This window comes from Lactuca saligna, chromosome 8 (assembly GCF_052625555.1).
Source record: "Lactuca saligna cultivar CGN05327 chromosome 8, ASM5262555v1, whole genome shotgun sequence".
NCBI lineage: Eukaryota > Viridiplantae > Streptophyta > Magnoliopsida > Asterales > Asteraceae > Lactuca > Lactuca saligna.
This window is the reverse complement of record NC_136424.1, coordinates 284,586,199-284,611,276: the sequence shown is the minus strand read 5'-3', so window position 1 is coordinate 284,611,276 and position 25,078 is coordinate 284,586,199. Positions and strand designations below refer to the sequence as shown.

The 25,078-nt window shown below is 40.1% G+C and overlaps 1 protein-coding gene across 1 annotated transcript; it reads right to left on the bottom strand.

The window, feature by feature from the left end:
* Positions 1–22,421: 22,421 nt before the first annotated feature.
* Positions 22,422–23,993, bottom strand: LOC145010702 (uncharacterized). The gene is made up of 2 exons (XM_078969210.1): positions 23,613–23,993; positions 22,422–23,222 (listed from the first exon to the last, which is right to left on the bottom strand). Exons 1-2 carry the CDS (start codon positions 23,991–23,993, stop codon positions 22,422–22,424), a joined length of 1,182 nt encoding a protein of 393 aa, XP_078825336.1.
* Between the last annotated feature and the right edge of the window lie 1,085 nt (positions 23,994–25,078).

Sequence of the window (25,078 nt, the reverse complement as noted above, 5' to 3'; positions counted from 1 at the left end):
CACACCCCCAAACCAAGGATGGCGGAAACGTCTGGGGGTGGAGGACTTCATGTATAGTATCATAACCACAATTTCAATAGTAATTTAAGAAAACACAACCAACATATATATAATTGAAAAAGTTACATCACTTGTATGAATTACATGTTTCAAAATCAATTACAATATGTTGTCAAAATATGAAAAGTTTGACGCCTTAATGTCCCATCCTCAAAAGCACTTGATTACCTGTTTAGTGTTTTCCTGAGAATACAAGTTGTTTGAAAAGTGTCAACACAAAGGTTGGTGAGTTCATAAGCTTTTATTAATAATCTTAGTAGAAGTCTTTCACATGTAAATGTCGCGTTTGTCTCAGAAAAATCCGATATTTTCCTTGAAATCCGTAAAATGTTGCCTTATAACCAAAGACCAAAATGTATAAGAAATCATCATTACTTAGTAGAAATGTCGTGAGTTTAAAATGATATGGAAAGTAAATTTTTAATCAACCTAAAACCTACTTCGGTTTTATGAAATCCCGTAAACTTTATGAATTGTTAACTCCCTAGGTGAGTCGCTATAATTATACTGTGACTATGTGAACCTGCCACAACGTTTCTCAGGCGTCGCGAAAATGAAATGACATTTGTCACCCGTAGACCTGCAGGTCCCACTGTAGCTAGCAGCAAGGTGTGGGGTGTCAAACCCAATATAGATCTATATACAAGTATCACGTTCTCCCTCAAGGAGATTCTGATTATAACTACCAGGAATTATATCCCGCACTCGGACGTATGGGGAGAGAGAGAGTCTCACAACATAGGTTAACAAGTTTACGTGAAATGTGTGTGGATATAAATCTTTCTTGTATGAATGTACCCTTTTTGTACGAGTGTGTTGAGTGATGTATCATAAACTATACCTATTATAGTTTATCTAAAATGTATGTAATATGTATGAATTCTTTTATGGAAATGTATTAGTGTTGTGAATTTATCAAACTATACATTTTATAGTTAAATAATACGTGTTCCAAAATGAATGAATAATATTTAGTATGAATGACTTAGTTTCAGTTCATAATGATAAACTAACAAGGAAACACATTCAAATATTAGAACTTATGATTATACACTTTGCTCAACATAATACAAAGTGTTATGATATTTACATGCTGTTGGCTAACTTTAGCCATTCTGCCCTGTTTTGGAAAAATCATAGAAAAATCATACGAAGTCGAAAACTAGATCCGTAAATTCTGAGAGTTCACAAAATGTGTCTAGTTTACTCATAATTTTTATCACGATTTTTAATGACCTTCAACTTGTGTGAAAAAGTCCATAATCACAGACTGGTCCGGATTGTTGTTTGAAATGATAGGCAGTTTTGTAAAAATCACCATAAATTGTAGAAAAATCGTATGGGGATGTGCAAGTAGTCATTTTAAAGCTACAAAACATGAACTATTTTCACCTTGTACAGTTTTGAAAACAAAAATGTTTAAGATGCCCAAAACAGTCCGTGAATGGAGTTGAACTTTTCTGATGAAGGCTGTTAGAAATATTTAGTTATGTTCTTGGTGATTTAACTTGTATTCCCCCCCTGAAAACTTGAGAAAACATGAAAATGTAGGGGTATGAACTCACCTTAAGTGATTTCAGTAGATGATTGTTGAAGAATAGAAGTGTTTAATTCAAGAACACTTGGAGATGCCTTGAAGGTTTTCGAGAATCTAACATTATGGTTATGGAGTTTGTGTAAGCAATCAAAGATTTGAGTAGAAGGAAGTGAAATAATAATAGGGAGGATGAATTTTTACTTACTAAGAGTGGAAGAACACTTGAAATCAGCCTTGAATCTCGAAAATTTGTGTAGAAAAAGTTTGAGAGAAAAGTGGTGTTTGTTACTTAGTGGAATGAGAGAAATGAGAGAAAATGAGGAGTGTGGTTGTTTGTTCCAGCTCAAAAAAAAAAAACGTGGGAGTGAGTGAGATTTGAGTGTAAGGGGACATTGAAGTGACATAGGTAAGGTGGGGAGGTATGGCTGGTCATAGAGTGGGTGTGGGGTGGTTGCTTGTGTCATAAGTTAAGGCAAAGTCAACACTCCACCTTAAATAAATCCCCCATTAGATCTTTATTATTTAGATAATGATTTTCATAAAAATATGTTTAAATTATGAATATTTAGAGTTTATCATGTTAAAATATAATTTCTGGAGAAAATCCCGCTTTAAAATCACGAAAAACGGGCTTAAAATGTTAAAAATATCAAAAATGGGCTAAAAGTGACAAATTCCCGAAGTCTGGCCGAGGTTCGGCCTTCTGATGCTGAAACCGAGAGGAGGGAGGGTAGAAACCGAGAGGGGAGAAGAGAGAGGGAAGGAACCGAGAGGGGGGAGGAGAGAACAGAGGGCGCGAAGAGACAGAGGGGCGGAGTAGAGACCGAGAGTAGGGAAGAGACAGAGAGGCGGGTAGAGACAGAGCGAGAAGAAGGGAGCAGATGAGGCGACAGAGAACCGAGGCTCGGTCCTCGCGTGCATTTAGCCAACAGAGGCTCGGTCCTTGCATTCTTTAGCCAACAGAGGCTCGGTCCTCGCATGCCACAGCCAACAGAGGCTCGGTCCTCGCATGCCACAGCCAACAGAGGCTCGGTCCTCGCCTAAGAAGCCTTTCTTCTTGGTTTCGGTTCCTAAAGCCTATTTTTCTCGTTTTCGCCCCGTTTTAAGCCGTTTTTGACCCGGTTAAGGGCCGGAATGACCCGAATGATTCTAAAAAGTTACGTGAACTATTTGAGGGAGATTTCTCATACTTGGAGAGATTTGGGAGAGATTTGACATTCTTGGAGAGATTTCTCATACAAAGAGATATTTGAGAGAGATTTCGCATACTTGGAGAGATTTGGGAGAGATTTGACATTCTTGGAGAGATTTCTCATACAAAGAGATATTTGAGAGAGATTTCACATACTTGGAGAGATTTGGGAGAGATTTGACATTCTTGGAGAGATTTCTCATACAGAGAGATATTTGAGAGAGATTTCAAGTGTGGAATTTGTGAGTGTTTGGCTCCGCAATGAAAGTCATTTGAGCCCCGTTAAGTCATGGTTAAGGATCCCACACACTCCCAATGAGTATGCAACATGGTTTTTATCAGTTTAGTTCATTGATTAGCACTAGGGCTTAGGAAATTTTTAACACGAGACTTTTCTCAAGTGATGTTTTCCCATTAATATAGCAAGTTATACAGTACGAACATAACACAAACCCTAATACACAAGGTTTAATCGAGTTGACCGACTTGACCTGATGACTTGACTTGACTCAAGATTGACGATTGTCACATCATCCCCCCGTTAGAGGGAATTTCGTCAAATAAAAGTTTTGAAACCATAGGGATGATCCGTGAGGTTTTTTGAACTTAGGGACTAAACTTGATATTTTCGAAAACCACAGGGACCATTTTTGAAGTTTTGTCAAATAAAAATGATCGATGTAACACCCAGAATTTGAGGAGCAACTTTAGGTATAAATCACCTTTTAAGAATTGGACATGGCATGTTGGAGGCACCAAAACGGCGTGTCCAGAAAAGAAAAAACGGGGGTCTCATTAAGAGCAACATGGTGTGTTGCCTCATGGAAACACGACATGTTGATTACTGGAATGAAACCCTAATCTTTCTAATTTTTCTCTCTATTTAAAGGAATTAGGAGGCTAGGGTTTGTTCATCCTCAGTACCCATCACCCCCTCAAGCCCTGAAAGAAACCCTAATCACCTTTCTCTCTTATTTTTGAGCTAGTGTGGTGTTTTTGAAGCAAAAGAAGGAAGAAGGTTGTAACATCCCAAGTACAGGAATATAAGTCCGGGATGCTATGTGTAAATAAAGAAGTAGACTCGACGACTAGGTGTCTTAGCTCATCGAGTCGGAGCAGGTGATGGGCACGTGTTAAGTGACCCGACTCGCTGAGTCAGTGGTTGGACTCGATGAGTCGTTACTTTGATCTCTCCTCTTCTAGATCTACTCATGGATGGAGTTTGGGGCCATTTTAGCATGTTTAGGACCCATTTCGGGTTTTGGGTCTACATTTGAGGTTGAAACTTTAGATCTAGACTTGTCTTGCTCCATGGAGGCATAAAGTATCAGCCCTTTTAGCATGTATGTGAGAATTCTTGTCTTGAACCTTCTCTCTAGCTTGTACTAAGCAAATACCACCTTTCATGCACATAAAGTTGCAAACTTTACGTGTAAAACTAGGCTTAGGAGTCCATATCTATGAGTTGGAAGAAGTGGGATGGACTAAAATCGTCTGATTGGGGATGAATTAAGTGAACTCTGCGAGTCTGCTCTTGGACTCGACGAGTCAGGGAGCAAACCCCAACCCATCTGGTTACGATGAGGATCAGTGAATTGAGTGGTGACTCAGTGAGTTGGACAGGCTAGGACTCGGGGTTTGATGAACTCGACGAGTCATGAGGTGACTCGGCGAGTTGAGTCGTGATATGAGGGTTTTTTGAGTTTAAGAACTCGGCGAGTCAATGGGCTGGATCGGCGAGTAGGGTCAATCATGAAGGTTGACTTTGACTAGGACTTTGACTTTGACAGAGAGTTGACCAGTTTGACTTCAAAGGGTATTCTGGTAAATTGGGCACTTATAGATATGGTTTCGTCAAAGTGTAGGCGGTGGAGTTCGTGGCAGTGATCGGAGAATATGATCTTATCTCTTCAGTTTGGCATTGCAAGGTGAGTTATCCTTACTATATCAATAGGGTACAAGGCACCAAGGTCGGCCCTTTCCATGATTGTGTTTTGGTAATTGTTTTGCATGCTTTTGGATATTTTCGATCTGCATCCTGGTAGTTAGGGTGGTAATATGTTAGTGATCCGGTTAGGTCGGTATCCTGGTTAGGATGTTGCTATGCTATATGATTTGTTAGATCGATTTGTTATATATGGTCTGTTATGTGATTATTTGTTATGTGCTCATGATTTTTTGGTATGGGGGTTGGGTTGAGGCGGGTCCTGCTTTGTGCTGTAGGCCAACATACCCAGGGCGGACCGGATAGACTGTAGACCCAGAAGGGCACATTGTCAGGCCGAAGGCCCAACGAGCGGTCCGGATAGGCTGAAGGCCCAAAAGGTCAGTCCAGAAGTGTCGAGGCTCAGAGAGTGGACCAGACTGACTGAATGCCTGGTGCGGGCGGTCCAATCATACTGTGGACTCTGGGAGTGGACCAGGTGAACTGAAGGCACGGTGCGGGCGGACCAGCCACACTGTAGACTTGAGATGCATGGATGTTCGGTATTTGTTGATATGGTATAATTATGATTATGATTATTGCTATATGAGGTTTGTGTTTTGGGGCTAACTCACTAATCCTTCGAGCTTACATTTATCGGTTATTGTTTCAGGTTTCGCGGATGACCGCTGGAAGGCGAAGGTGTGACCGTACACTTTCCTCGGTTTATGATTATGATTTCTGGGAGCTCTGATATGAAATTGTTTTGGAAACCTTTTTGTAATAACTATTGGGATTTTAACTATTTTTGAAAGTTTAAATTTGGCATGAATTTTATGGGTGTTACAAGTTGGTATCAGAGCCTTGGTTTGAGTAAATTGGAGGATGATGTGTGTAAAACTCACTTAGTTTTAATCCTACTTTAATTATCAAATAACACACAAAAGGCAGTGAACCTATCAATTGCGGTATAGCTAAATAAGCAGGGTATCGAACACAGGGAACGACAAATTAAATTAAAAACTAATTCTATCTAATTTGATTAAGCAAATAGGGGTTTTTTCTCTAGTTTTACAAGATTAGAAACTTACTAACTAATTCAAGACTGGAAAAGGACAAATTAACTAGATTCAATAATGGGAAAGGAACTTCTGTTTAGTTCAACTCGGTTAACTTTATGGTTGATTTTAGGGTAATAGTGCAATGGATTAATTCTTTCGTTGGTTACCGATTCAAGCGATTAGGTTTATGTTCACTACCCTAATCCTTAGCAAATAAACTAATTCAAACAGTGGCCAATTGCTTAATTTAATTATATTTACTAGATTAATTATTCGGGTTAAGTTAGACTTGCAATAGCTAATTAATTCATTATTCTTAATTAACTTCTTGTTTGATGGTCATCTTACAAGCTTGCACATGAGTTTACTCAATTTCCTTATTAATCCTAGTTTCATGTTCATTAATTCTAGACATATGGTATAGTGGTCACATATCATATGAGGTTGATAATCAATAGATGTTCATGCTAATCAATTATCTTCCTATTAACAGAAAATTAATTATCATTCATACACAAGGTTCTTTAGCAAGCTAAATAACAATTAATCACCAACTTGGAATTAATCCTACCAATCAATCAAACCATATTGTCAACTTTCTATTCCCAAACAGAAGTCTAAAGAATTTAGTTCATAACTAAGGTAAATAACAGCAAACAAATAAGTTCAAGTTGCTTAATCATGTTGACAAAACAAAAGAATTAAGTAGAATGGTGAAATTATGCCTTAATTACTCCCGGGATTGGATTCTAGCTTCCTTGGTCGACTTCTAGGGTTCTCCTGGCATCTTATTCGCAGCTAAGCACTTCTGAAACTTCCCAGAATTCTCTCTTCTCGATTTGTGGAGTTATCTTTATATATGCGTTCCGACTCGTCGAGTCATATTGTGACTCGTCGAGTCCCTCTCACATCTTTCATAATCCGATAACTATCTTGACTTTCGAATCATTATCCTTCTGATTCCGCGACCGGACTCGTCGAGTCAAGGCTCGACTTGACGAGTAGAAGCCTTTTTATGGGTGTTTTCTTTCTTCATTCCACTCTTGAGCTCCTAACCGCTTCTCTTGCTTCCTTTCGCTTTCGAGCTTCATCTTTGGACTGAAAAACATAATTTAACACTTTTAAGTACCTTTTGTCCATAATATGCAACAATTTAGCTAATATATGAATAAATAAACTACACTTAATACACACTAAATATGCACATATCAAAATACCCCACACTTGTCTTTTGCTTGCCCTCAAGCAAAACTGCATTTTAACACATTAGAATCATATATAATAACTCCAATCTAACCCAGCCATTATGCCAAGACCGCAACGCATGCATTTGTGTCTAAAATTTTCCTAATAACCCCCCATACTCCAAATACTCACAATCCTCATAAACATTCGCCCACTCACCCCGAACTATGCTCATTTTATGCAACCCTCCGAATCCATCCTCAGAAAACCTCTTTACCCTCAAGGTATTTTTAATTGAGCAACCCAAGCATACATATTCTAGAATTACAACTTTTCGATACGACTATGGAATTCTTTGAATTCTTCACTTGCTTGATAATTTGATCTTTGATATCTTTGAATTCACCAACTTGTATTGACTTTTGGTATCTTCAACTTTTTGGATTTCTTGGAATTTTGATCTTTAGACCTTCACTTCATTTGCTCCAAAATTCTTACAATTTTTCTTGTAATTCTCTCTCTCTTTTTTTTACATGTATACCTCACTTTTTTTTCACTCAAATCCCTACATGCTTAAGCAGGGGCGCTCAATCTCAACCTTTATTGGCTAATGATAAAAATTTCCCTGGATACATTTCAGGTTTAGGCTGCTAAACATATTGCATCCCTCAGGCTGAGCAAGGTCGTGTTTTTGTCTCATGATTTCACTGAAATAAGGAAGCCACAAATGCACTAGAACGTATATAGGCTCAACTAAACATTTGGGTTTTCATGCAATTATTAACACAATTCTAATATGGAATCCTAATTTTTTACCAAAATTTTCTAAATTAAATCCTAAATAATACTTTTGGTATGCAATTTTTTTTAAAATTGACTATTATGTAATTGACTATTATGTAACCAACCCCCTACCCCACACTTATGTGATGCAATGCCCTCATTGCATATTATGCATAAAAACAGAAAAATAAAGAGGGAATTGGAACAAACTCCCCTGGGATAGTAGTGGATAGGTTGATCACTCTCATTTAAGCTCCAACTTCAATAAACTTTATACATGGGAACATCCCATCCATGTCTCGTGTGTTTCGTCTCGTGTGGGTCGCTCCAAATATGCGAAAATCGGTGTAAGATCTTCAAGAATGGATATGGAATTAGAAGGAAGCAAGTGGTATAAGTATTAGCATCAAATCAATAGTCGTTCGGCATAAAAATGAACGACTCGTCGAGTCTTATGATGGACTCGTCGAGTAGCAGCGCGCCTTCTCAGAATTTGTGGAAATACAAGGCGACTCGTCGAGTCAGCTTAGTGCACTCGACGAGTTGGCCACTGAACGAAAAATCTTGGTATGTGGCAACTGTTTTAGCCTCTAAAAACTTCTTTAACCCTTCCTCACATGCGGACTCAATTGCTCATACCCCTAGGACCGGACTCGACACTTTGATGTTAAAAACCCGCTTCCTTGACTCGCTCTCACTCGCAAAAACATCCATGCTTTACATCTCTATACCATCCTAAGCAAGCCATCATAATTCAATCCTGAAAAATAACTAAAGCAAACAACCATTAAACATAATAAAATCTCAAAGCATACATACCAAAAAAACAAAATAAAAAATTGAAATTGTTTGATTAAAAACACAAAAACATCAAAATCAATCTTCATCCTCCTCATCATCATTGTTGGCTCCACTTCCCCCGACTCCGCTTCGTCACGCACCAATCCTCTCATCCCAAGATGGAATGAATGGGTAATTCCCACCATCAATATGTGGAATATTGAAGTGGTCAAAAAGTCGTATGTGGGATTGGTTGCTAAAGTTCAGCCCCCTCGCCATTTGATCTTGCATCCGCCTCATCTCTACATTGTACCAATCCATTGGTACGTCTTCATTCTCGACCGGAATCACTGGCGGCTCGTCCTCCACATCCCGTTCTCTTCTTGATCTCACCCTCCTTCCCGGTGCTTCGGGACCAACAACTGGGTCATCATTTGGGATGGCATAATGGCCACCACCATAGTCTTCAATTATCCGTGCTCTTTGGAAAAGAATGGGATTAAACGGGGGTGTCGGGATCAATGTCATGAAGTTCCAGGCACCACGGTTCATCAACCTGAATGAATTAGCCAATCGAGTGACAAACATCCCTCCATTGACACGAGAGGTTTTGCGATCTTTGACTGCACCCTCCGAGAGGTATGAAGCAATACACCACGGGATGTTGCAAAAGACGCCGGGTGTTATTATGCTCCATAGGTAGAAAACGTCAAGGTTGGAGACCTTGTCATCGTCTTTCCTTTGGTTGATGGTGGAGGAAATTAGGCGGTGAATGAGGCGGTGAGTCGGGGATCGGATGCTCCCTTCTTGTGCAGACTTTGGATGTAAACTTTATTTCCTATAGTATTCGACCAACCCGTGCTTGTAACTCCATCGGGGAACACCATGTGAGTGTTTGCCAAAAAGGCCCGAAAGATGTTTGTTGACACCAAGGGTTGATCATAGATCCCTAGTCGGCAGGCAAGGTCCACCGCCGAGCATTGACGATACTCGCCCCCAAGACAAAAAGTAAAGCTCGCCGGATGATACACATCCACTCCCCCGGTAAAAGATACCGTGGAGAAAAACTCCAAGCAAAGCTCTAAATAAACCGGCTCTTGTATGCAGAAGACCCGGCTCCACCCATCGCAGATCATTGTCTCGCCTTCATGTTGGAACTCCTTCAAAAGGTAAGGAGCTAATTCTTCTTCATATCTAACACTTTGCAGCCACTCCCAATCAATCTTGTTCGGCACATACACCTCCTTCTTTTTAATGTCGGAGAGCTTCTTCTTCCACTTCCTCATTGTTGAAGCGGATTCAATTTGCGGGAAATTTAGCCATGGAAACTCCCCTTGGCTACCACTAGAAGATTGTCCTCTTCTGAACATGATTTCTTTTTGGATTGTGCTTAAGAATTTTGGAAGATCTTGAAGAACTTGATGAATGCTTGAGGGAGAAGTCGCAAAAACGGCGCGTCGAGTGTATAAGTGAAACTGATTCTTTAGGGTTAAAACCCTACTTACCCAATGTAAAATTAATTTTGAAATTATTTTTTTTCTGTAAATACGACCGACTCGTCGAGTCGTGGTCAGACTCGCCGAGTCTAGTCGCGAAGTCAAATGCTTTTCTGGAATCCATGTGGACTCATCGAGTCGTGGTCAGACTCGGCGAGTCATTTAAAAATTTGCATAATTTTCAAAATTTTTCTAATTATTATGAATCATTTCACCCCACACTTAGACTATGCACACTCTCAAGCAGACATGCCCGATGATTTGGAAGATTATGAATAAAAACGAAGGGGAAATAAAAAAAAGTAAAAAAAACTAAAAGAAAAAGAAAGCAAACTCTATATAACGGGTTGCCTCCCGCCAAGCGCTTCTTTTTGAGGAGTCATGAGCTAGACTCCTTCCCATCTACGTTTTGTTATCTTCGAGCATCGGGAACACACGCCTAACTTTTTGTGATTTGTACTTGGTCTTGTAAGCGTGGATCTTCTTATTGTAAGCCCTTTTTAATTCATCTTTTTTTCTTTTCATTGCTTCATCTTCAGCTGCTTGGGCTTGCCTTTTCCTCTTTTTCTTCTTCACCCCCTTTTCCACCGTCTCTTGAACCTCCTTTTCTTTAAATTTAATAACTTCACATTCCATGATGGTTTGTGCTCTGGGTTTAGTGGTAAATTTGTGAGCAGCTTCCTCCTTCCTTTCCTTTATTCCTGGATCCTTTCCCGTGCTTAACCCTTCCTTGAATTTGACCGTATCAAGACATGAAACATTGGCGTATTGAACTCCCCTTTCCTTTCCCTTTTCTGCTGTTTGTTCTTCTAAAAACTCTTGTATATTGCTGAAAGCTAAGGTATGTAAAGGACTAGTAACAAGCAGGTCCAGGTCGGCCATGTGTTTGCCCAAATCGACTGGACTCGTCGAGTCCATTGAAGTGACTCGGCGAGTCGGTACGAATTCCCACGAATCTTGGGTTTCTTCTGAGTGAGTTCCTTTCATTAACTTTTCCAGTTCTTCCAAGTCCTTGTTGACATCTCCTTCTTCTTCAGAGTGCATCACAAACTTGCTTGGATCTTCTTTCATCAAATGCATAAGCTCTTTTTCTAATATTTCATCATCCAATTGGATTATTGAGACTTCTCCATTCGTTTTCTCTTCTGGCTTGATTTCTGGAATAGCTTTAAACTTCACGGCCTCATCACCCACTCTCAATGTCAATGTAGACTCACTTATATCAATTAAGGCACACGCGGTGTTCAAGAAAGATCTCCCCAAAATGATTGGAATTTCGGGGTCTTCTTCCATATCATTAACCATGAAGTCTACTGGGAATATGAATTTGTCAACTTTTATAAGGAGATCTTCGCAAACGCATTTTGGATGGATTATTGTCTTGTCCGCCAAATGGATCTTCATATGCACCGGTTTTGGTTCTGGTAGATTCATCTTCTTATAGAATGACAAAGGCATCATATTGATGCTTGCCCCCGAGTCAGCCAATGCTCGTGTGAAGATCTCATTACCAAATTGGCACGGAATCACCATATTGCCAGGATCACCCTTCTTTTTAGGTAGTTCACTCATCAAGACTTCTGCAACTTCAGCCAAATCCTTCCTAGTAGCAAAAAGGCCCTTAAGCAAGTTGAAGTATTTAGGCGTTTGAAGTATTGTTTCCACGAATGGCACATTAACTTGTAGAGCGTTAACATGATTCATGAAGGTTCTGTATGCTTCAACTTTTTCTGCAGGCATGGCTTTGGTTGGGTATGGCAGTGGAGGCTTATAAGGTTTTGAAGAATTGATGGGTTTCTCTTTTTCGCATGGACTCGTCGAGTCCGCAGGAGTGACTCGGCGAGTCGGGTCGGGTTTAGCTGGCTCTGGTTCTTCTTTCTTGTCTACCTTCTGCATGGAGATCCTTTGGGATTCAGTGCATTTTTCTTCACTTCTGGAAGTTATTGCGCTCACGTTCTCATTTCTTGGATTGGGCTCGGTGTCGCTCGGAAGTTGGCCCGGTCTTCTTTCGTTCACTTGATGTGCAAGTTGGCCCAGCTGTTTCTCAATGTTGAGAATGGAGGCTTGCTGATTCCTCAACATGTTTCTGGTTTCTTGCATTGCCACATCATGATCATTATGTCTTTTCTCAGACGCGGTTATGAATCTTGTAAGTATATCTTCTAAATTCGCCTTCTTGTCCGTCACCGGTTCTTCCTTTTGATAATATCCCCTCTCCCTCTGTTTGTATTTCTCCTCCTTAGCCTTTTTGTACTCTTCGTATGGGAGCCATTCCTTCTTCGGTTTCCTCCAGTCTTTATCGTATCTATCGCCACTGGAATAGAATACTTGAGCCTTTTTATTTCCATTCTCGTCTCGATCACAATCCTTGGTAAGATGGGGACTGCCACAATTTTCGCATCCAACTCTAATAGCATGGATCGTTTGATTCATTTTCGTCATTCTTCGGTCTAGGCTACCGAGTTTAGCTATCACTGCCACCATGCCATCGTTTACCGAGTTTACTGCTCCACGACTCACTTCATTCCTCGGGTTGTGGTATTCTCTAGAGTGCCTGGAGAATTCTTCAATTAACTCCTTTATTTCCGGAGGTGGCTTTCGGGTGAGTGGGCCTTGTGAATCGAGTAGTTGCCTTGTGGTGACATTGACTCCATCATAAAAGATAGAGACCTCTTGTTGGCTATTAAGATCATGGTGGGGGCAATTTCTAAGTAGGCTCTTGTATCTTTCCTAAGCTTCATAAAGAGATTCTCCGGGTTGTTGCTCGAAGTTGGCAATGGCTTTCTTTAGCTTGGCTATCTTGGAAGGTGGGCAGAAATGATCTATGAAATCTTCTTTCATTTTAGCCCATGTGGTAACCGATCCGGGAGGGAGTGACTTCAACCAATCCTTTGCAGCTCCTTTAAATGTGACAGGAAGCATGCGTAGTAGCTGGATCTTGCGGGGCACATTAGGTACATTGAAGTAATCCGCCACATCATTTACTTCATCCAAGTGCTTATAGGCATCTTCATGATCTCTCCCGTGAAAAGGTATCTCCTTGAGTTGAGCGAGAATATGGCCCTTTAGTTCAGACGTAGCGCTAGCAGGAATTGCGGGTTGCACAAGTCCCGGGCCGGTGTCATCACGCATCCTTTTCTTCCACTCCCCCATGGGGATTTCGTCAATATTAGCCATAGCGGTGGCTAAATCGTCTTCAAACTCGGATGTGTGCTCGCTTTCTTCCTCGGTCTCGTAGTCGGTGTCTTTTGGGATCGGGTCTTCGGTTGTCAACGATGCACTGGATGCTCCTGATTTGCTGCTCCTTTTCTTGCTAAAAACGGATTTGAGGTTTTTGAGTGGTGAGTTCTTTGAAGAAGCGGTTTCTGCAACGGTTTTGCCCTTGTTTCTTCTTAATGCGGTTTCCGGATCTTCAAGAGGGGGAACTAGAGGCGTAGCAGATCCTCGGGTCATGAACCAACTGCAAACAAAACAAAAACAAAACAAAACGCGTAAAAAAGAACAAAAATTTAAATCTGATTCAGCGTTGTACTCGCCGAGTCGGGGCGAATGCACTCGGCGAGTTCAAGTTAAAATCAACGTTTTTTTTTTTTTTTTTTTTTTTTTTTTTTTATACCTAAAAACTTAAACAAAATTAAACAGAATTTAACTTTGTGTAAGATAAATCTTACACAAAGGATCGATTGAATTAGAATTTTAATGCTAATTTTAGAACCGTTCCCCGGCAACGGCGCCAAAAACTTGATGTGTGTAAAACTCACTTAGTTTTAATCCTACTTTAATTATCAAATAACACACAAAAGGCAGTGAACCTATCAATTGTGGTATAGCTAAATAAGCAGGGTATCGAACACAGGGAATGACAAATTAAATTAAAAACTAATTCTATCTAAGTTGATTAAGCAAATAGGGGTTTTTTTCTCTAGTTTTACAAGATTAGAAACTTACTAACTAATTCAAGACTAGAAAAGGACAAATTAACTAGATTCAATAATGGGAAAGGAACTTCTGTTTAGTTCAACTCGGTTAACTTTATGGTTGATTTTAGGGTAATAGTGCAATGGATTAATTCTTTCGTTGGTTACCGATTCAAGCGATTAGGTTTATGTTCACTACCCTAATCCTTAGCAAATAAACTAATTCAAACAGTGGCCAATTGCTTAATTTAATTATATTTACTAGATTAATTATTCGGGTTAAGTTAGACTTGCAATAGCTAATTAATTCATTATTCTTAATTAACCTCTTGTTTGATGGTCATCTTACAAGCTTGCACATGAGTTTACTCAATTTCCTTATTAATCCTAGTTTCATGTTCATTAATTCTAGACATATGGTATAGTGGTCACATATCATATGAGGTTGATAATCAATAGATGTTCATGCTAATCAATTATCTTCCTATTAACAGAAAATTAATTATCATTCATACACAAGGTTCTTTAGCAAGCTAAATAACAATTAATCACCAACTTGGAATTAATCCTACCAATCAATCAAACCATATTGTCAACTTTCTATTCCCAAACAGAAGTCTAAAGAATTTAGTTCATAACTAAGGTAAATAACAGCAAACAAATAAGTTCAAGTTGCTTAATCATGTTGACAAAACAAAAGAATTAAGTAGAATGGTGAAATTATGCCTTAATTACTCCCGGGATTGGATTCTAGCTTCCTTGGTCGACTTCTAGGGTTCTCCTGGCTTCTTATTCGCAGCTAAGCACTTCTGAAACTTCCCAGAATTCTCTCTTCTCGATTTGTGGAGTTATCTTTATATATGCGTTCCGACTCGTCGAGTCATATTGTGACTCGTCGAGTCCCTCTCACATCTTTCATAATCCGATAACTATCTTGACTTCCGAATCATTATCCTTCTGATTCCGCGACCGGACTCGTCGAGTCAAGGCTCGACTCGACGAGTAGAAGCCTTTTTATGGGTGTTTTCTTTCTTCATTCCACTCTTGAGCTCCTAACCGCTTCTCTTGCTTCCTTTCGCTTCCGAGCTTCATCTTTGGACTGAAAAACATAATTTAACACTTTTAAGTACCTTTTGTCCATAATATGCAACAATTTAGCTAATATATGAATAAATAAACTACACTTAATACACACTAAATATGCACATATCAGAGGAACACTCGTGTGAATCCAGTCTCAAATCAAGGAAAGATTTTCAAAATGGTTTTAAATGGTTTTCAAAATAAGTAAATGAGCATGTGAAGTGTACGATCAGTCGGAGCCAGTAAGTAGACCCCAAAATACCATACGGTTATTTGATATTGTGATATGTTAGAACAACATGCTAGTGTTAGGCTAGGGATCTTCAGGAATTTCATGAGTACATGATGCCTGTTAGCCTAGGGTTTTCTTTATATGAGATTGACATCATTACTGTAGTTACTTGTGTATGTATCACAGTTGTATATAATTAAGATCTTATAACCTAAGTATGTTTGATATGGACTTATGTTCTGTTATTATTGGTTAGGGCTTAGAGTAGGATTTGATATTCAAATGTCTATAGGGTCCATCGTTATGTATAGTTAGCGTACACTAGTGATGCAAGGGTTGGTGGAAGTTTCATGGATGGGTGGGTAGTGAGAGGCCGGGAGGCCAGTTATGATATATTTAGCATTCCTGTAGGAGTGAGGATTTATCGCTCGCTATATATATGTATATGGTTGGGTGTTGTGGTGATACTTGACACAAATATGGGCAGGTGTGGAAGGTAGTATGGGCCCGTACTACTGAAAGAACAGGACCCATACGTGTATCAAGGAAGTCACAACACCTAGGGTTGGGTTGGGGAGTCGGTTGCCAGTTATGGTATGGAATATTCAAGACGTCTTGAGACTGGATCCAGGTTAGGATCGGGAGCGGGAAGCTAACATAGGCCAACATTTTCAAGGGATCGTGTCAGTGAGATCATTCGGAAGTAGGTGATCAAGATTGTCCGGGGGCAGTTTTTTGAGATGTCGGGTCTATTAAGATCGCAATGGTTGAGTATTTCGGCGAGCGTTATGCAGCCATTGCCGAGACAGTTGTCGCGACAGTTTTAACAGTTGTAACAATGGAAAAGGAGAGGAGTTGGTCGAGCTTTCTAGTACCGGGACTTATTATTGGTGCATATTCTGATGAGCAAAGGGCTGCATTTATCTTGGATCAGGAGGATGATCTGTACTCGTTATATTTCCGCGGGTTGAGCGGGAGAGGCTAGCATGTGGGTATCTATATTTGAGGCTTGGGCATTTTGCTCAAGACCGGAATGTGCGACACAGGGACACCGGAAGGGAGCGATGGTAATGTTCTGCTGGGGCTTTGCAGCTGTAAGTGGAATGGTTAGTTGATGGATTGGATTGTCATTTTGTAGGACAACATTATTTCAACGTTATTTCAGCGTCGGTGAGTGCAAGTGGGTCGACGTGGCATAAGTAAGTGTGGACTCCAGTTTGCCTTGGATCTCTTGCGTCAGACTGTAAGGATTGATTGTATGATCTATTGCACTTTTGGAATTATGGATTATGTCTTAGGAGTAGTTGTAGCCCGTTATAGGCAGGGGTTGTTTCAGCTGTTGCAGTTCAGCTGTGGATGTTTGAATTGGTAAGTGAGTTAGGGTGAGAACCCTGAAGAGATTGATTCTAGAGCCCGGGAGCAGGAAGTTTATAGGAACACCTTTGGAAAAAGAATGGGGTAATACATGGGAAGTCTGCGGATAGGGTTTCACAGGATGGTTATTCATCGTTTTCAGGACTCAGTGGTCTTAGCAATCGTTCGTGATTGACGGACGAAAACGCCAAGGGAAGTGGTTGGTTGCCGGGGTATTAGTTGGAGCATTTATCTTGTGGTCTTCAGGACATGAGTGTAGGGTAGCTCAAGCATTAGTGGGTGATGGTTTCTCTGGGGTTCAGAAGGTTTTCATCTAGTTCTTGAAAGTGTCTGATGAATCGGGATGGGCTAATAATGGAGAACTAGTGGGAAGGATTTGGGTGTTATCGGATTGATCGTTGGGAAGTAAGTAGGATTGAGAATCATCCACTTTTCATATATTATGAAGGCTTAGTCGAATCTAAGTGGGGGAGTGTTACCCTGAGATGTGGAAGAGGGAGAGGTTTTGACACAAGGATAAGTTTCACTACCCGACTGGGAAAAATGGAGGCCCTAGTGGCTGCTTGGTTTGAGATCATCTGGGAGTAGATGATCTAGATTGTTTGGGGGCAGTTTCCGGAGAACTTGGGTGTATTAAGATCACCATGGTTGAGTATTTCATCATGTGCTATGCAGTTATTCCCGAGAAGGCTGTCGCGGCAGTTTTAACAACTGTAACGACGACAACGGAGAGGAGCTGGTCGAGCTTTCCAGTACCGAGACTTATTATTGGTGCATATTATGATGAGCAGAGGGCTGCATTTTATCTGGGATCAGGAGGATGATATCTACTCGTTATGTTTCTGCAGGTTGAGCGGGAGAGGCTAGCATGTGGGTATCTAAATTTGAGGCTCAAGGGTTTTGTTAGAGACCGGAATGTGCAACGTAGGGACACCAGAAGGGAGCAATGGTGATATTCCGTTGGTGCTTTGCAGCTGGAAGTGGAATGGTTAGTTGATGGATTGGATTGTCATTTTGTAGGACAAGGATTGTGTTTTCTCAGTTTTTTGTCGAGCTCAAAGGAGTGAGCAAGCTTGTGACCCGGGGGTAGGTTGTAATCCAGATTGGGGTCAGTTGGTTGCAAAGGTTGGCAACATTATTTCAGCACCGGTAAGCGCATGTGGGTCGACTTGATATAAGTAAGTGTGGAGTCCGATTTGACTTGGATATCTTGCATCGGATGGTAAGGATTGATTGTACGATCTATTGCACTTTTATAATTGTAGATTATGTCTTGGGAGTAGTTGTAGCCTGATTTAAGGAAGGGGTTGTTTCAGCTGCTGCTGTTTAGCTGTGGACGTTTGAACTGTTAAGTGAGTCAGGGTGCGAACCATGAAGAGATTGATTGTAGAGCCCGAGAGCGGGAAGCTTATTGGAACACGTTTGGAAAAAAAGGGGTAATATGTGGGAAGTCTGCGTACAGGGTTTCACAGTATGGTTATTTAGCATTTTCAGGACTCAATGGTCTTAGCAACCGTTCGTGATTGACGGAAAAAAACGCCAAGGGAAGTGGTTCGTTGTAAGGGTATTAGTTGGAGTATTTATCTTGTGGTCTTTAGTACATGAGTGTGGGGTCACTCAAGCATTAGTAGCTGACAGTTTCTATGGCTTCAACAAGTTTTCATCTTGTTCTTGGAAGTGTGTGATGAATCGGGATGGGCTAATAATGGAGCACTAATGGGAAAGAGTTGATTGTTATCGGATCGGTCGTTGGGAAGTGAGAAGGATTGAGAATTTTCCAGTTCTCATGTATTATGAAGGCTTAGTCGAATCTAAGTGGGGGAGTGTTACCCCGAGATGCGGAAGTGGGAGAGGTTTTGAAACGAGGATAAGTTTCGCTACCAGACTGGAGAAAATAGAGGCCCTAGTGGCTGCTTCGTTTGAGGGTTGTGTTGATTGGTCTGGGTGCTTGATAGCAGAAGTTGGGGAAATAGGTGGGAGTTTTAGTCAAAAGTTGAGTTTAGTTCAAGCATTCGGTCAAGGGCGTGCTCGACTCTTAGGGTTTTTGGATTGATAGATTGAGGATTTTATTAGCTACCAGGGCTCAGCAATGTATTTAGGATGGTAGTGCGAGTTATTTAGCGTATGTGGTAGACACCCGGGTCAGGGAGCAGACCACAGATTTCCGAGAGGGTGGACAATCGACATGAGGCCTTAGGTTAAGGTGGGGTTATGGTCCGTGTAATGGATCCGAAGTTCAGAACTCCAAGTCGGTGAGAACAGTTTACATGGGAAGGGTCACTGAAAAGGGGTGGCCAAGGGTGATGCTCAATAATTCAGAGCGGTCCGGATAGACTGAGGGCTGGTGGGGCGTACTAGTCAGGCCGAAGGCTTAGAGAACGGTTAGACAAGCTGAAAGCCCAGAGAGGCGGTCAAGACATGCTGAAGGTTCAAAAAGTGGTCTAGATAGATGGAAGGCCTGGTGAGGCGGTCCCGTCATGCTGAAGACTCTGTATGCATGGTAGATAATTGTGTGGGTTTCGATGGTCATATGATCCGGTTCCGGGAATATATATATATATATATATATATATATATATATATATATATATATATATATATATATATATATATATATATATATATATATATATATGGTATGATTATGATTATGATTATGGTTATATGAGGTTGGTATTTAGGGGGTAACTAACTAAGCCTTCGAGCTTACATTTATCCGTTATTGTTTCAGGTAGGAGAGGGTTTAGATGTGTTTGCGGCCAGAATCTCGTGAATGAGGAGATTCCGGCAGTGAACTCATTTTAACCCTTTTACCATCATTTACCCTCTTACCTGATAACTATCCAATATTTTCAACTTCCAATGCAACAATTAAAATTAAAAAAAAAAAACTTTGAGGATTAATTTGAAAATCATTTCGAAAGAAAAATAAAATAAAAATAAAAATTAAAAATTAAGAAAACAAAATTTTAATTGCTGAAAAAATATGCGAAATTAAGAAAATAAAACTAAAATAGTAAAAATAATAAAAATAATAAAAATAAAAGTAAAACAAAAATTAAAATAAAATTTAGAAATAAAAATAAAAATAAAACTTAAAAGTTAAAAATTAAAATTAAAAATTTTAAAAGTAAAAATAAAATTCAAATAAAATAATTTGACAAAACAAAACTTAACCACTATAACTTTTGTGATGCTTGGATCAAAGTAGTTGGACAACCTTATTCCACTTGTCGGTACCCTTATCTTCACATCTTCGTCTGATCGATTGCCAGTATTGTGGTCCACTTAAACATGAAAAAATTTGTGATAGATTTGGACATTTTAGCAATGACAAGATTCAGGCATATATCTAATTGTAAATTTCTGTTATTATGATAAATCCTGAATCTTAAATAAATTTACCTTATGACCATTTAACTGACTACAACCAGGGATATTGTTGTCCACCTAAATCGAGCAGCGAGATCTACAAAAAATCTGTATGAGTTCAATTTTAAGTGTACTGGAACGTGTTTCCCGCTTCCTCATATACCCCAGCCATCAAGAACTTCCAGAGTACTCCTTACACCGGGTGAGCAGACAACCATTCAGAGAGAAGATAGATTCAGAATTTAATAACTTATCACTTTAGAGGGGTTGAGAAGTAGAAAGTTGCATATGCTGTGTACCAGGTCGGATTTAAGATCACGCAAAGGAGACAGCATATGGCTAACAGATAGGAGGAATTTCATAGATGTAACATGTAGAGAAATAGAGTTGCATATGTTTCAACCCAGGTCGGATCTCTTCCAATCACGCAAAGGGTGCAACATATGACTAACAGAAGGAAAGAAAGAAAATGATATTCTGCAGACCTAATTTATCGGAATTTACCAATCGCCCCATCCAACCGGAATTAAGGATAGATCCGCACATCGAGGACAAGTTAAGCCACAGTTCCAAGTACGGGTTCAATTAATGTGACGAGTAGATTCTCATGTATATCTCCCTGCTCAACCTATCCGAGCGTCGTGACATCAGGTTAAACGGATTTAACTAGGTCAATGTTTGTCAAGTCCTTAAATTCATTAGGTTCAACTTTCCTAGTCAAGTCCATTTAAAATCTTTCGTGCCTACCACCACATCGAGTACAGAGCGTAGACGATTCAACTTAGGTACGTTACGCCGATTCAGGGTTCTCGTTATCACTTATTAATTTTATTTCCCATCACAATACCTACAACCAAAGCTGTCAACAATAATTTTTTAATTTTTTGAACAAAAATGACACTATTTTTGGATTTTTTTTATTTTCTGATTTTTTTTGTTGTTTTTGGATTATTATATTCCTCCCCCTAAATTTGTGCATGGGTGAGAATACGAAATAAAAATTAAAAAAAAAATGCGCAAATTTAAACTATCCTAAAACCAGAAACCAAAATGAAAAAAAAAAATAAATTAAGAAAAGAAAAATAATAAAAAACTTAATCCTCAAAACGTATCATTTTCATAAATCCCACAAGCACATCGAAGCGAGCTTTGTTAAATGGCTTTGTGAACAAATCTGCCACATTAATATCAGTGTGGACCTGTTCTAGCCGGATTAAAGATCGTTCATAACAGTCTCTGATAAAGTGAATTTTAATGTCGATGTGCTTGGTTTTAGAGTGTTGGACTGGGTTTTTAGCAATTTGAATTGCCGCTTCATTATCACAATAGATAGGGGTTTCAAAGTAGTTCAAACCGTTTTCCAACAGCTGCTGTTGGATCCAGATAACTTGAGAGCAGCACGTTGATGCAACAATGTATTCTGCCTCTACTGTGGAAGTCGAGACAGTGTGTTGCTTCTTGCATTGCCACGAAACTAGCCTGTCACCTAGATACTGACATCCTCCTGAGGTTGATTTCCTGTAAAGCTCACAGCCTCCATAATTATTGTCAGTAAAAGCATAAAGATCAAATTCATAATTCTTCGGATACCAAAGACCCAATTTAGGGCTTCCTTTGATATACCGAAAAATTCTTTTGACAGCAATAAGATGAGAAAATTTAGGATTAGCCTGATAGCATGCACATTGACAAACTGCAAACATAATGTCAGGTTGACTTGCAGTAAGATACATCAGCGATCCAATCATCGATCGATAAAGAGTTTGATCTATGGACTCTCCTTCAGGATCTGAAGTCAGAAGAGGTTGTTCAGCCATTGGTGTTGACACAGATTTAGCATCGTGAAACGCAAACTTTTCAAGAATATCCTCCACATACTTGGCTTGATGTAGCAGGATTCCGGTTGAATTCTGTTTAACCTGAAGCCCTAAAAACATGGTCATTTCTCCCAAAGAACTCATTTCGAATCGTTTCTTCATTACACCTTTGAACTCCTTGCAAAGCTGTTGACTGGTTGATCCAAAGATGATGTCGTCGATGTATATTTGTACAAGTATCTGGTCCTTGTCGACATGCTTTATGAACAAGGTTTGATCGATAGTGCTGCGAGAATAACCATGTTCGAGCAAATGCTTTGTTAGGGTCGCATACCATGCTCTAGGAGCTTGATGCAGCCCATATAACGCCTTGTCCAGCTTGTAGACATGATTAGGAAACTTCGAGTCAACAAACACAGTTGATCAACGTAGATTTCTTCCTTCACCTTGCCATACAAGAAGGCAGTCTTGACATCCATTTGAAAGACGGTAAAGTTCATATAAGAAGCATACACTAGGAAGATACGAATAGCCTCCAGGCGAGCTACTGGAGCATAAACTTCAGTGTAGTCAAGACCCTCGACTTGTCGAAACCCACGAACTACCAATCAAGCTTTGTTTCGCACAATAACCCCTGAATCATCCTTCTTGTTACGATAGACCCATCGTGTGTCAAGGGACTTCTTGCCCTTCAGTAACTCAACTAACTTCCAAACACTGAGTTTTTCAAATTGGTGCAATTCCTCATGTATTGCATCCACCCAGCTAGGTTCGTTTAGAGCCATTTCTACATTCATGGGCTCAATTTTAGAAATAAAGCAAGAGTACATACATGTATTCACGTCTCCACTCTGACTTCTAGTTTTAACACCATCATCTCGCTGACCAATGATGTTTTCGATCGGATAATTGCGTTGAATCCTTGAAGGTATTTCTTGGCTAATGTCATTGAGAGAAACAGGAAGAGTGTGAATATTGATACCTCCTTCGTTTGCTGGTTGAGCAGCACCATATGGTTCTACGACATACTCATCTGCAATAAGATCATGAAAGAGTAATTCCATAAAGGTTGAAGAGACAGCGGAAGTATCATTTGGAATGAACTCTTTTTCTGAAGATATGTGAGGTATCGTTTCACCATCAGAAGAATCCGTATGGAATGATTGAGGACTATCATGTTCCAAGAACGGTCTCCCTTGAGGAGTAGTAGAGGACTCTCCCGAAGATGTTGCAGAAGACTCCCCCTTAGGTGCAGCAGAAGGCTCCCCCTCAGATGTAGCATGAGATCCTCCCTTATGCGAACCAGAGGACTCTCCCTCAAGTGAAGCTTTAGATTTCCCTTTCGATGAAGCAGAGGATTTAGATATAGGTTTGTACACAACTTCTTCATCTTCATCTTCAAAGATACTCTTCCAGTGCAAATCAGTTCTAGATATATCACTTGAATACACGTTTAAGGATTTGAAAAGTGACGTGTAATCAAACAACCAATCCGGACCCACTCTGGCATCTGTCTCATTTTCTTCCAAACAACGCACGTCATAAGACTCCACAATCTGTTTGGTTTTCTTATTGTAGACTCTATAGGCAGTGCGAGCAGCATACCCTACAAAATAACAGTCATCGGCTTTGGCATTAAACTTCGGGTTAGCATCTAAGTGAAGGAGGGTGCAAGGACAGCCAAATACACGAAAATGACTAACTGATGGCTTGTGTCCATAGTAGATTTCATACGGAGTTTTCATCTAAGCTTTGTTGATAAGTACTCGACTCTGAACATAACAGGCAGTGTTTATTGCCTCATTCCAGAAGAAAACTGGCAGCTTTGAATCACATAGCATTGTTCTTGCAACGTCTTTTAGCGTTCTGTTTTGTCTTTCAGCAACACCATTTTGTTGAGGTGTATGAGCCGAGCTAAATTGACGGAAAATACCCTTTTCAGCGCAGAAATGATCGAGAACAGAATTCTTAAACTCTGTCCCGTTATCGGTATGAAGCGCCTTCACCCGATTGTTGGTCTGGTTCTCAACTAATCCTATGAACTTCTTGATCAATTCAGAAACGCCAGCTTCGTTGGATAGAAATAAGACCCACATAAATCGAGAGAAGTCATCAATCACAACCAGACAGTAAGAGCTTTTGTTTATGCTTAGAACATTTACTGGACCAAACAAATCCATATGAAGTAATTGAAGAACCTAGCTAATTGAATTGACCTGTTTTGGCAAGTGCGGCTTTCTATGATGCTTTCCTTGAGCACACGACACACATTTCTCAAACGTAATGAAGTCCTTGACGGACAGCCCACTGACCATCTCATTCTTGGCAAGACGATTTAGGTTCTTGGCGTTAGCATGACGTAATTTTCGGTGCCACAGCATGGCAGTTTGCTCGGAGATCTTGGAGAAAAGACACGTAACTTGTTCTGGAAGATTGCTATTCATATCAATGATATAGGCGTTCCCATCCATTTTTGATTTTACAAGAATCCATTATTCTGGGATGACAAAGCCTGGCTTTAGAATCATGCATTCCTTTTCAGTGAAATGCGTAGAATAGCCCTTGTCACATATCTGAGAAACGCTTAACAGAGTATGTTTCAACTCGGGAGCAAAATTGACATTTTTGAAACTTAAAACTCCATTTGAGACGGTTCCTCTTTGAGTGATTTTACCACCATCTCCACCCGCGAAAGAGACATATCCCTCATTAAATGATTGAATGTTGTGCAGTTGGGCGATATCTCCCATCATATGCCGGGAACAGCCGTTGTCGAAGAACCAGGGTCTGACGACATTTCCCTGCAACTATCCCTGCAAAATGTGCGGGTTTAATTAGATTTGGGCACCCAGGTCATGACCTTCCTCGGTGATCCCGATGCATTTTCAGATTTATCACATTTAAATTTTTCTGAGGACACAAATGATGTATTGGGAGCAGGTTTGGGCAGCCATTTATAATTAGGTTTTCTAAATGTCCTGGTTAATTAAGAAATTGAGTGTTTATCTGTCTGCTTAAGGCCTGTGTGACTTCCACTAGAATTGGTTGAAGACCCACTGTGGCTTTGTGAAGAGCTTGACCTTGGCTTGGCTGTGCTCGTTTTTGGCAGACGGCCAGGGACATGGTGATGGAAGACCCTTTTATGTCTTTGAAAGACAGTCCGTTTTCTATTCCGTTCATCTGCCCAATCATCATTTCGAGAACCAATTCTAGAGGAGTTTCTATTTAAAGACCTTCCTGTGAACTTGTTCTCTCCTCTTAGAAG

What these genes read in the sequence shown, in the direction of transcription:
- LOC145010702 (XM_078969210.1), bottom strand. Translation starts at nt 23,993, where the DNA reads ATGGATTTGTTTGGTCCAGTAAATGTTCTAAGCATAAACAAAAGCTCT. An exon ending in CAGTTTTCTTCTGGAATGAG is followed by an intron (nt 23,223 to 23,612) that starts GCAATAAACACT and finishes TTGCACTGGAAG; the next exon opens with AGTATCTTTGAAGATGAAGA.